This window comes from Anabrus simplex, chromosome 6, assembly GCF_040414725.1.
Source record: "Anabrus simplex isolate iqAnaSimp1 chromosome 6, ASM4041472v1, whole genome shotgun sequence".
NCBI lineage: Eukaryota > Metazoa > Arthropoda > Insecta > Orthoptera > Tettigoniidae > Anabrus > Anabrus simplex.
This window is the reverse complement of record NC_090270.1, coordinates 282,340,314-282,353,416: the sequence shown is the minus strand read 5'-3', so window position 1 is coordinate 282,353,416 and position 13,103 is coordinate 282,340,314. Positions and strand designations below refer to the sequence as shown.

At 40.5% G+C, this 13,103-nt stretch overlaps 1 protein-coding gene across 2 annotated transcripts in view; it reads left to right on the top strand.

The window, feature by feature from the left end:
* The first annotated feature begins 248 nt into the window (after positions 1-248).
* csw (corkscrew) overlaps positions 249-13,103 on the top strand; it is a 587,333-nt gene continuing 574,478 nt past the window's right edge. Inside the window, exon 1 of one of the 2 annotated variants that reach the window (XM_067150444.2) lies at positions 249-361. In XM_067150444.2, coding sequence (XP_067006545.2) covers positions 348-361 — 14 coding nt within the window. In that variant the 5' untranslated portion in view covers positions 249-347. The remainder of the gene's footprint in view (positions 362-13,103) is intronic. The other variant, XM_067150442.2, reaches the window with a different exon arrangement.

Here is a 13,103-nt window from a genome sequence, read left to right as displayed (position 1 = left end):
ATCTTTCGTCTCGAAGATGTAACTTTTGAATACGCGGAGTATATAACTCCATGGCAATTCCATTCCAGGCATCGGACAAATCGATTTATCCGATTACACGTCAGAATTATGCCGAAGGTACATGCAAAGGCAAGGGATAGTTTCAACTTTCAACCATAATTAGTTGATACGTACGTTCAGAGGTTGCGCTAATGTGCAAATGAGGTTTAGAGAAAGTGTGTAGTTTTAGGTTATGGTGGGCACGTATAGTTCCTTCGGTGGGATGAGTGAGTTGTGTATATAGTGTGTGTGTAGTGAACATAAATTTTGTAGTTATTTTATATTCGTTTTTACGGAATTTACTGTAAATGGCGTCTAGAAGGTACGTTTCAATTTGATCTAGTAATAACATTAAGTTTTCTTTCACCGAATCGCTGTTATTGAAGGAGTGTAACATTATTTACATAACAGATGTCAGTTGAATACGTTTGACAGAACTCTATTCTAGCGATCTCTTGACATCCATGGTAGTTTTACTGTGTAAACGTAAATAATAATTTTGTTCTGACATTTGATTAATAGTTTTCCTTTCATTGTCAAAACCGCAGGTGGCTTATATATGTTTAGAAACCTAACCTCACCTGTAAGAAGTTAGCTTAGTATCGTGATCTCTGAAATAGACGCATGTCAAATGCAACTGCGGTTTCGTTGGTTCACTGCAAGTCTTATACTGTATATAAGAAGTGTGGTATGTTGGTAAAAATAAGTATATTTATTATGTGTGCACCTTCTCGATAAGTTAAAATGTTCGATCTCTGTAACGTACCTGTTTACTTATATTTAGTGTATTTTTACTTTGAGATCAGTGAGACGAAATCAGCTATATTTGTTTTAAATGTCTTTACTAAGCAGTAACTTACTAGGCATCAACCTCTATGACGTTGGACCCAAAAAGACTTAGCATCACCTGCTGAAGCAACTTTACTTAATGTAGGGATGTCGGTGACATTCTAGGGTGGCAACTCGTTGGCTTCTGGCACAGCGGAACGAAATTTCGACACACAGACGTCTCTTTTAGTATTTATACCAATTACAGGGATAGTAAACAAATGTATTATTATTTTAATTAGGCATTAATTCTTTTCAATATTTACATGCTACTTTTAATTAGGTTTTCATAATTACTATCTTGAATTTTAACACGTTTTTCTGCATTCTTCCCTGGATGTTTATTTATCAATCAACCAATTAATCAATCACCACTGATCTGCATTTAGAGCAGTCGCCCAGGTGGTAGATTCCCCATCTGTTGATTACCTAGTCTTTTCTTAATTAATTGGAAATAATTTGGAAATTTATTGAACCCCTTGGTAAATTATTCCAATCCCTAACGCTTCTTCCTATATACTTTAATCTAGTAATTTGCATATGGTACCATAACAATATATTGTATTGACTTTAGGTACTGCTTGTCATCAGTAATAATTTAAAACACTTGTGTTGCACGTTCATTTCTCTCTGGTTATTCAGCTCAATGTATTTTTATTTAAATGGTAGGCCTGCTTTATTTTGTATATTCATCACTATTCAACATTTTTATCTATGCCAATAGAAGACGATTTTGAGGATCTGAGGAGGTAATATGTAAGATGACTTAATAGTAGGTACCGGTACACACTATCATACATTGCAGTTCTTGTTTATGTTCTTTCGAATTGCCTTGTGATCGCCTGTGGGTGGTTGGCAGTTCTCGTTGACTGCTTGAAATGCTTGAATTATCAATCGTTTCATAAAATTAATGTGTTACAGTGGCTACTATCATTTAGGATATTGTGCGAGTTGTTTCGAAAGTGAGGCGGTAGCATTACAGACATATAAAAGCGAATACAGAACAATAATTTCTCTATCAGATCGTAGGGCCACCTATGAAATGAAAATCCACAGCCTGTTTCCAGTCATTCGACCGGGTCAGGAATGGAATGAACGAAGCCCCCATCTAGCGGCGATGATAGAAATTGTGTCAGTTGCCGAGGCCAGTCGCACCCCTCTGGAGGGCCACCTATACATTTAATAAAAATTACATTATGGTAGAGGTCCAAAGTACATTTTCTAAGATGTAGTTTTGTCTGACATTCTGCATTAATTTCATTACTAATTTAGTACAATAAAGTTATCTGTTAATTTTTTTGATTCTGTTATACCATGATTTAGTATCATGGAAATTATTTTGTTTATTCTCCAAGATCTCTAGTCAAACTTTTGAGCATACTGAATATGGTAGGGCCTATGTACATTCTAAATATTTTAAATAATCTTAATATTTAAATTAAAAATACTTTTGACGTTTCATTTTTCGTTGCTTAAGAACCGAGCGAGTTGGCCGTGAGATTAGGGTAGCGTAGCTTGCATCCAGGAGACGGGTTCGAATCCCACCGTCGGCAGTCCTGAAGATGGTTTACCGTGGTTTCCCATTTTCACTCCAGACAAATGCTTAATTAAGGCCACGGCCCCTACCTTCCCAATCCTAGCCCTTTTCCCATCCTTGCATCGCCGAAAACCTTCAGTGGGACGTTAAACCACTAGCAAAAAAATTGTTGCTTAACATACATTCGTCAAGCTGGTACAATAATTCATGAACTGCTACATGAACTCTTTTGCTACATTGTTCAAGAAGAATTTTTTAACTGCTGTTTCAGCTCCATTCTTTTAACACACACTCCTCTGCAAGACAGTCTTTGTTGATCACTCATTCCAGAATTGTTTTCCAGGTCCACTAACTTATAAATAAACCATGTCACTGAGGAATCAGTTTAACGCATCTTTTCTCAAATTAAGTCATTAATGCAATCGGTCAGTTTCAATTGATCAGTTCTAATTTTATTGCTGTCCAAACCTTCTTGCAAGTCATATTGTTGGTTACAAACTCTCTGCGAGCAAAGCAAAATCATCTCCGTATAGACCATGAAGGCCCTTGGAAGGGTGGAAGGTGAAGGCTTCCACTTTCCGTAATCGCAACACTTGGTGGGGTAGAGTGGTTAGCTCTACGCCCGGTCGCCTTTGCCCCCAGGAATTAATCTGGGACTCATTTATGGTGTAGGGTATGTGAACTTCAGGACCATATGCACCTCCGGAAGTGGAAATCTCATTTCTTAAAATTTTTGACTTCATGACGGGGAATCGAACCCACGTCCTTCCGGGTGAACCGAGCACGTCTTAACCGCCTCAATCAGGCAGCCCCTTTAAGCCTTACAGTCTTCACATTTTATCTTTGATATACATATTTTTGTCCTCGGTAATGTTTGAAATATTTCAGCGTCAGGTATGTTGTATTAAGTTACTTTGCCTTGTAATATACATTCTTGCAGCCATTTGGTAATTTTCATTTCAGACATGTCATCGATGGGCTCTATTGCATGTACTTTTTTTCTTAACAGTAGGCTTATGCTTTCGTCAGTCATCATTGATCTGCATTTAGGGTTGTCACCCAGGTGGTAGATCAGTTGTTTTCCTAGTATTTTTCTTAGCCGGGTTGAGTGGCTCAGACGGTTAAGGCGCTGGCCTTCTAACCCCAACTTGGCAGGTTCGATCCTGGCTCAGTCCGGTGGTATTTGAAGGTGCTCAAATACGACAGCCCCGTGTCGGTAGATTTACTGGCACGTAAAAAGAACTCCTGCGGGACTAAATTCCGGCACCTCGGCGTCTCCGAAGACCGTAAAAGTAGTTAGTGGGACGTAAAGCAAATATAGCATTATTATTATTATTATTATTATTATTATTATTATTATTATTATTATTATTATTATTATTATAGTATTTTCTTAAATTATTTTAAATAACTTGGAAATGTATCGCGCATTCTCCTTGATAATTTCTTCCAGAGTTTTGTAGATTAGTTGTGATCGTGTACCCCCTTTCTCTCTCCAAAATGTTTTGTATCCTTCAACAGGCCATCGTTTTTGTTTGCATTATGATTGGCCGTTCGTTCGTTCGTTCGTAATCTGTTTACCCTCCAGGGTCGGTTTTTCCCTCGGACTCAGTGAAGAATTCCACCTCTACCGCCTTAAGGGCAGTGTCCTGTAGCTTCAGACTCTGGGTCGGGGGATACAACTAAGTAGGATGACCAGTACCTCGCCCAGGCGGCCTCACCTGCTATGCTGAACAGGGGCCTTGTGGGGGGATGGGAAGTTTTGGAAGGGATAGACAAGGAAGAGGGAAGGGAGCGGTCGTAGCTTTAAGTTAGGTACCATCCCGGCATTTGCCTGGAGGAGAAGTGGAAAACCACTTCCAGGATGGCTGAGGAGGGAATCGAACCCCCCTCTACTCAGTTGACCTCCCGAGGCTGAGTAGACCCCGTTCCAACTCTCGTACCACTTTTCAAATTTCGTGGCAGAGCCGGGAATCGAACCCGGGTCTCTGGGGGTGACAGCTAATCACACTAACCACTACACCACAGAGGCGGACTGATTGGCCATTCAATCTCTGAAATTCGTTGTAATTTCATAACAAACTTATTTCAGTACTGTTTTAATATTTTTGCAGGTCAGCTTGTCATTTACCTACTCTGAAATCACCTTTTAGTGTCCTGGAACAAGCAATGGTAATCTAATTCATTTTAGGGGATGATTGCCTAGTTGTACTTCCTCTTAAAACAATAATCGCCACATCACCATCTAGTTAATTTCCAGAATTCTTATCCAAGTTACAGACTGAAAATGGCTGGATTTTCTTTCCCTGCTTGAAAGCGAAAACCTTCCTTAGATTTTAATATTTTATTAATATATAATTTATTTGATTTGTACATGTCGGAAAGTTTATAGATCATGCATTGGCTTCCTTCGCAGATGGTTATGAATATTATACGCGCGAAGTGTTCGATGTTCTTTAGGTAAGGAAGGTCTTTATTGTAGACTATTACGTTTATTCAGTCCAGAGATAATATAGTGCCTGATAGCAGAATGGGGAATGCATGTAATTTAATTATGTAGCGCTGCGAAAAAACAACTTCCAGCGATAAGGTTCCAACATTCTAATTACCGAACGTGGTAACTACCATATTGTCATAACTCAGAGTGAATTATACCACTTCAATAAGTGTAGCAAAAAAGAAAAGACCTTACATGAATATAGTAAAGAGAAGAATCAATTTATATATGGCCATTGGCTGCAATGAGTCTGCTGAGCGAGTTTTTAGTCTCTTCTAACAAACTAACAGTTAAGGGCTAATTCATCTTAAATTACAATACTTAGTATGGAAGAGTGTATATTTATTGGTTTTTGCGATTTCCCTATGACCTCATAACCTTCGGTGGTGCTGTTTGAGGATCCAACCAGCCTCTGGGCTGATGACCTAACAGACAGAAACGCATCGAGTTGTTTTAATCTTTGCTTCAGTCCAATCTCAATAGCATAGTTTCTTAGTTGTCCTTGTTTTCTCGTAATAGCGGAGTCAATCCGAGCGAAGGTCGAAGACATTTTAAGGTTGTTCAAATGAGACAACTCTAGCGCGTTAACGAGAACAAATTCCAACATTCGGGTGTCTCTTAAAAGGTATACTATAGTAATTGAAGGCTAAACGATTATTATTATTATTATTATTATTATTATTATTATTATTATTATTATTATTATTAATGAGTCTAGTTCATAGTCTAGATGCCAGTTTTGTTTCTACGTTAAGGTTGGTAATCTCGTTGATCCCGTAGGCCTGTAACCACCACATAACAATTTTGAGACCGTATTTTGTTTCCGTTTTTCTTTGCCCAATGAGTTTTCAACCGAAGGACAAATCCCCTAAATTATAATATAAATTGTTGTTTTGCTAATCAATTTATAAACGATTTTTTTCATTTGTTCTTAAAATTTCCGTTATAAACTATGAACTGTGCTATGAATATGAACCTAACTAGTAGGCCTACGTCCAGGAAGTGTAGGCCCTTCTTTTAATTATTGTCAGCAAATAACATCTTGTTGCAATGCGGATGATTTAACCAGCTTGAGCGGAAAGTCTCGAAGCTGAGACTTCCGTAAACGTAGACATGATAATCTTGTGGGATTTGCCGTGTCAAGAAATAAAGAGTAGAAATATTGTACGTTACGCGAAGACTTTGCTCCGCATCTTCTGAAGAGAAACACGTCTGTCACTACTAAGATTTTTCTAAAAATGACTGTATATCGTGACAGATGTGTTTCGCGAAACGTACAATATTTCTACTCTTTATTCACTGACACGGCAAAATCTCAAAAGATTAAAGGGTTACATTAGATTAAAAGCCGTAGTTACGGTCAGTATTATGCCGACCAACGTGGCACCGTTGTCCTGTTGTCAAGGTAGTGGGGGGGCTCAATCTCGCTTGAGGTCAGTGGTATTTGCTGGTGTTAAAGATGCGGCAATTTCGTGTTGTAGGTTTCCAGCACATTAAAATATATGAGCTACCAACTGAAGGGGCGTTATTGTTTTCTTTTCTGGACGATAGTTTAATCTGCGTACAGGATTTTTACCTGGATCTGGGAGCTGGTTCGAAGTCCGTTGAGCTATAGCGACTCCGGTCTAGAAAGCCAAGAATAATGGCCGATGGATTCGCCGCGGTGATTTGGCATCACCTCATAATATGCAGCTCTTCGGACCGAGCATACTGTAGACTTCCTTTTCTCGATTCTATTTCCTCGAAAACCACAGAGTAAGTGCGTTGAGGTCAGAAGTACTGCCCATCAGGTAAACGGAAACATACTTTATACCAAAATGAAAGCAAGCAAAATATTTCGTCACCGACAATGTTAGCATGAAGATCTCGCTTCCCAGTGTCTTTTTTGTTTTAATTTGCTTTACGTCGCACCAACACAGGTAGGTCTTATGACGACGATGGGATAGGAAAGAGCTAGGAGTAGGAAATAAGCGATCGTGGCCTTAATTGAGGTACAGTCCCAGCTTTGCCTGGTGTGAAAATGGGAAATCACGGAAAACCATCTTCAGGGCTGCCGACAGTGGAGTTCGAACCCACTCTATCTCCCGCACGGCCAACTCGCCCGGTTCCCAGTGTCTTTAGAGTGTAAACTGCGGAGCTTTTCGCCATCTTAGAAGCTCTGCGGTTTGCACTTAATGACGAGAGAGACCACTTCGTCGTGTGTACCGATTCGTTAAGTTCTCTACAGTCTGTTGACACCTGTTTCCCACAACACCCACTAGTGCAGCATATCCATGACATTCTAGCCAGGTTTTGTGATGCAGGCACAGGAATCACTTTCGTGTGGCTCCCAAGCCACGTTGGTATTGCGGGCAATTAACTTGCGGATGAAGCAGCAAAAGGAGCAGTACTTCTACCTCCTAGACCTATGAATGTATACCAACTAGGGATATTTGCTCCTAGCTATACCAGATGGCACACTATGGGATCTATTGCCACATTTGCAAAGTGATTCTGCAGTGGCATTAAACGGACATTTATACCTCACCGTCGCTCTTACTTATTCGAACATTGCCGGAAGGGACCATACTGCAGACTGCCCTTTCTCGATTCTCTTTCCTTGGGTACCACCGAGTAAGTGCGTTGAGGTCAGAAGTACTGCCCATCACGAAAACGGAAAAATACTTTACACCAAATTTAAAGCAAGCAAAATATTTCGATTGCCTTATTTTAATTTCTGGCTTAGGGCAATTCAGTGAAGAGTGGGCATGATTGATGAAAAAGAAAGTTGCATTTTAAACAGCATTTACCCTACAAATCAGACATGAGCTGCAGTTATTGAAAAAAAAAAAGAGTATCATTTTGTCAGCTATAATGCTTCAGAATATCGAGCACCACTTAAAGATATATGGCTCCAAGCCACCAAATGTTGGCTGGAATATCATTGCTAATAAAGATGGTTTTGTCATTGTATTTTATGAAAGTGATGGATTTTATGGGACTGCGACTGATATCTATAAAATAAGAGTTTTGTCTCTGCATTGCTCGGAATTAAAAGGGGATGGTATTTCTGTATCGCTTGTGTCCACAGTAAGAAGGAAATGCACTTTTATAATTTTCCGTCATATGTACTGTATGTATGTATGTATGTATGTATGTATGTATGTATGTATGTATGTATGTATGTATGTATGTATGTATGTATGTATGCATGCGCAGCTGTGAGCTTGCATTCGGGAGATAATAGGTTCTAACCCTACTGTCGGCAGCCCTGAAGATGGTTTTCCGTAGTTTCCCATTTTCACACCAGGCAGTTAAGACGACGGCCGCTTCATTCCCACTCCTAGCCCTTTCTTATACCATCGTCGCCGTAAGACCTATCTGTTTCGGTGCTACGTAAAGCAAATTGCAAAAACGTATGTATGTACGCACATTACGAGGGAATAGATGAACACAATATAATGAAAATCGCTGTACAACGTCGGGGAAGAAGGTGCTACAATCTAGTCTATACTGGTTGAAATGGTAGTATAGGGGAAGACCTAAATTTTAATTCTCAAATATCTATGTTATTATTGGTCCTTTCGATAAATACTACATAATAAAAGTTACAGATAATAGATCTACAATTTACGATCACGTAGGTCTTGTACAATTTTACCTTACTGGCTGTGATACGAAATATTCATTAATTTGAATTTTTTTTATGCCTAGTCGATATCAACACCGAACCGCGAGAAAATGGCTGAACATAATTTAATGAAAATCGGCGTACAAAGTTGGGGAATACGGCAATACAGTCTAGGCTATAAATAATTTTATTCACGCTGAGTGAAATGGTAGTAATGAAAAAGCGAATGCTCGAGTCATCAGCATATCGGCAAGAAAAATTGTAACGATGACTGTCGAAATGAAAAAAAAAAAAAGTTGTGAAAGAACATAATGAAAGGAGGAAGAAGGACTCCCTTTACATTGGATGTCCTATTGTCACAGTCAGAAGAAAACTAGATGTGAAGGCCTACAATATCGGAACCCGATATCCGAAGGAAGATCAGTAATAGTACAAAACAGTATGAAACTGCAAAGGGCCACAGAGAGCAAGGAAGTGAGTACGTCACGACAAGCCGCTGTCAGGGAGAGGCATGTCCACTAATGTGCCTCAGAATCTGGGAAATAACACGTGGGGTGAACAAAAAGTATAATCTTGCATATGCTAAGAAATTCTCCCACCAACTAGTAGTTCAACTAGTCACCCAGAAAGAGGAGTTATGTGTGCGTTACGCGTCCAGCCAGGTATGGTCGAAAAAGGAAAAGGAAATATCGTATCCGTCTGATCAGAACTTATGCCTGTTAATTCAAGAGGGTATTTAAAAAAAAAAATTCAAATTGCTGTACGTCGCACCGACACAGGTAGGTCTTATGGCGACGATGGGATAGGAAAGAACTGAGAGTGGGAAGGAAGCGACCGTGGCCTTAATTAAGATACAACCCCAACATTTGCTGGTGTGAAAATTGGAAACCACGGAAAACCATCTTCAGGGCTGCCGACAGTGGGGTTCGAACCCACTATCTCCCGAATACTGAATACTTAAGCGACTGCAGCTATCGAGCTCGGTGTCTTTTTTTCTTTTGCATTTTCTGTTTAAGACATTCAATAGTTACATCCGTGACAGTCACCAAGGTACGCCCGTTACCCGTACATTTCCTAGGAGAATGACAAAGTAACCTGAGTGGCTTACAAGTAAATAATACCATGATAATCTGCATGATGTTTACTGTAAAAAGAAAAGATCTGGAGTTAATATCCGCTCCAGTTTCAGAGAAATCAGGCATTTATTTTATTGAAGAAAACACCTTTAATACAGTACATCTGTTATGTCAAGCAGAAAAAAACGATGGCTAGATTCGTTCATGCCTCATACTTTGCACTGGTAGAGGATATAATTGTGCCGGGCTGAGTGGCTCAGACGGTTAAGGTGCTGATTTGCTGAGCTCAGTTTGGCAGGTTTGATCCTGTCTCAGTCCGATGGAATTTGGAGGTGCTTAAATTCGTCAGCCCCGTGTCAGTATATTTCCTGGGACTTAAAATAACTCCTGTGGGACACAATTAGCCACTTCGGCGTCTCCGAAAACCGTAAAAGTAAATAGTGGCAGTAGTGGCGATTGGAAATTAGAAGTTGCAGGGGCAAAAAAATTATACACAACAAAAAGTACCGGAGTACTGGGGTATATAGTGGGAGAGGGGGGTTGGTAGACAACAAAATTGAACCAAATAATAGCTACAATATCATATGGTAAGAATTTGATGCTCTCTGAGCGAATTTCGACAGAGAAGTAAATGTTGACAGTTTAAAAAAATAACTGTGATAATAATAGTTTTCTTGAGATTTTTTTTGAGATTTTGATTACCGGGCGAGTCGGCCGTGCGGTTAGGGGCGCGCAGCTGTGAGCTTGCATCCGGGAGATAGTGGGTTCGAGCCCCACTGTCAGCAGCCCTGAAGATGGTTTTTCGTGGTTTCCCATTTTCACACCAGGCAAATGCTGGGGCTGTACCTTAATTAAGGCCACGCCCGCTTCCTTCCCACTCCCAGTTCTTCCCTATCCCATCGTCGTCATAAGACCTACCTGTGTCTGTGCGACGTAAAACAAATTTAAAGAAAAGAGATTTAGATTCAATGCTTAGGCCTACAATAAACTTTTACCAAAAGAACAATTAGATATGTATTACAAATTAAACAGAATCACTCCTTTTGGGTCACGTAGCTATAAGCTTGCATTCGGGAGATAGTGGGTTCGAACCCCACTGTCGGTAGCCCTGAATATGGTTGTCCGTGGTTACCCATTTTCACACCAGGCAAATGCTGGGGCTGTACCTTAATTAAGGCCACAGCTGCTTCCTTCCAACTCCTAGGCCTTTCCTCTCCCATCGTCGCCATAAGACCTATCTGTGTCGGTGCGACGTAAAGCAACTTTAAAAAAAATCCTGTTCATGAATCAAGTAATCCTGGTGAGGGTCCCATACACTGGAGCCATACTCTAGTTGGTGTTTTACCAGAGACTTATATGCCCTCTCCTTTACATCCTTACTTCAACCCCTAAATACCCTCCCAACCAAGTGCAGAGATCTTGTTGTGTCCGTGTACTGTGAGTGGCCTGCTTTCCAGGACATATGGCCGTTATATGGTAGTACTGTGCAGATGTCAGCGAAATATATTATTATTATTATTATTATTATTATTATTAGATTAATGCGTACAAATTATACATAATGGAAATGAACTCTACCGACAAACTTTCAGAGGTTGTGGAGGGATGTTGGCCGAGTATTTTGATATATTGAACCTGTGATCGCTTGCGATTCATAACGAACTATGGCATTCTTTCTTTTTTTTTAACTCGACTACCTTTATGTTTACGCAGAATTTTTGTTTTTGAACTGAACTTCCTTTGTATACTTTTACTCGATGCAGTATTTTTCAGTTTCCAAGGTAATCGCTGTCGGGAGTACTGTTATAATTCGCAGTCTCGCCACGTAGCTTCCATCGCATTTTGCTGCGCCATACACGAAATGCTTTTCGGCCAACCTTGCGTACGTAAACCTATCCCTATACTGTAGTTCAGAATGTACAGCGTATCTTTGTGCGCTTCCGCGTTTTGATTTAAACGACCAGCGTGCTGCGTTGCCAGCCTGGCCAGCTGTAAAAAAAGAAGAGAGGAACGAACGAGCGCGGCAAAATGAGATAATTATAATAATGATAATAATATCTGATTTCACGTCCCACTAACTTCTTTTACGGTTTTCGGAGACACCGAACTGCCGGAATGTAGTTCCGCAGGAATTCTTTTACGTGCCTGTAAACATACCGACACGAGGCTGACTTGTTTGAGCACCTTTAGTTACCACCGGACTGAGCCAGGATCAAACCTGCCAAGTTAGGGTCGGAAGGCCAGCGCCTGAACCGCCTGAGCCACTCAGCCCGGCTGACAAAAGGATAGCGAGCACGATTACTGACACGTTAAAGAACCCCTCAAGATAAGATTCTGACACTCCGACTTATCTAAACGCCGCAGAAGTTAAAGGAGACGTTAAAGGAAAAAATATATATAATATAGCGTCTATCTGTAAGGTCATCAGCCCAGAGGCTGGTTGGATCCTCAAATAGCACCACCAAAGGTTATGCGGTTAAAAGGAAACCGCAAAAACCAATGGCAGCACCAAAATGAGGCGTACTAGGCAAGACGAGGAGTGAGGTAGTTTGCCATTGCTTTCCTCACTGGGTCAGAAAGTGCTATTGCAGCGTGACTGACCCTATGAGCAACACCTTTCATAACACTCAGATGCACTAGTCGTGCTCTGAATGCCATTACTCAGCACCACCCATACCCCAGCAGCTTTCATATTGTCGCAGCCATAGATGAGACTGGGACTTCGGTGAAAGCTACACTTTACTCTGGCCTGTGCATCAAAATAAAACAATGGTTAAGTGAACCGCTACTATTTTAACAATGCTAGGTACGGTAACGTATATCAAGGGTCAATAAATGGTTTAAAGGCAAAACATTGAACGCACCTTCTTATTCCGGTATCCTTATTCAGTCCATTTCGTGGTTTTCTGATGAAAGCGAAGGTTCATGCAGACCCATGTCCTCGTCACTTTTATTAGACCGACTGAGCGGCTGCGCGGTTTGGGTCTCGTAGCTGTCTGCTTGCATTCGGGAAATAGTGGGTTCAAACCCCTGTGTCAGCAGGCCTGAAGATTATTTCCGTAATTTCTCATTTTCTCACCAGGCTGTACCTTAATTAAGGCCACGGCCGCATCGTTCCCTCTCCTAGCCCTCTCCTGTCCCCATCATTGCCATAAGACCTATCTGTGTCGGTGCGACGTAAAGCAACTTGTAAAAAATAAAAAATAAAATAAAAAAACAACATTAATACTGCACGTTCCCAATAGAATTCTTTTACTTCAAAAGTCGATCCCACTGTGGATCAGTAGTAGCAGTAAGATAGTAGGTTCAAACTCAGCGGAGGTAGTCGGATTTGTGAAGGCCGTAAAAAAATCCATTCGACACTCCATGTCGTACGATGTCGGCATGTAAAAGATCTCTGGTAACACATTTATTGTTTACCTGACAAATGTAATTGAAACTCAGCCATAGACGCCCAAGGGAAATTTTGTTCACTCTGTCATGTAGTAAGCCTAAAGTAAAACGGAACGTCGAAAT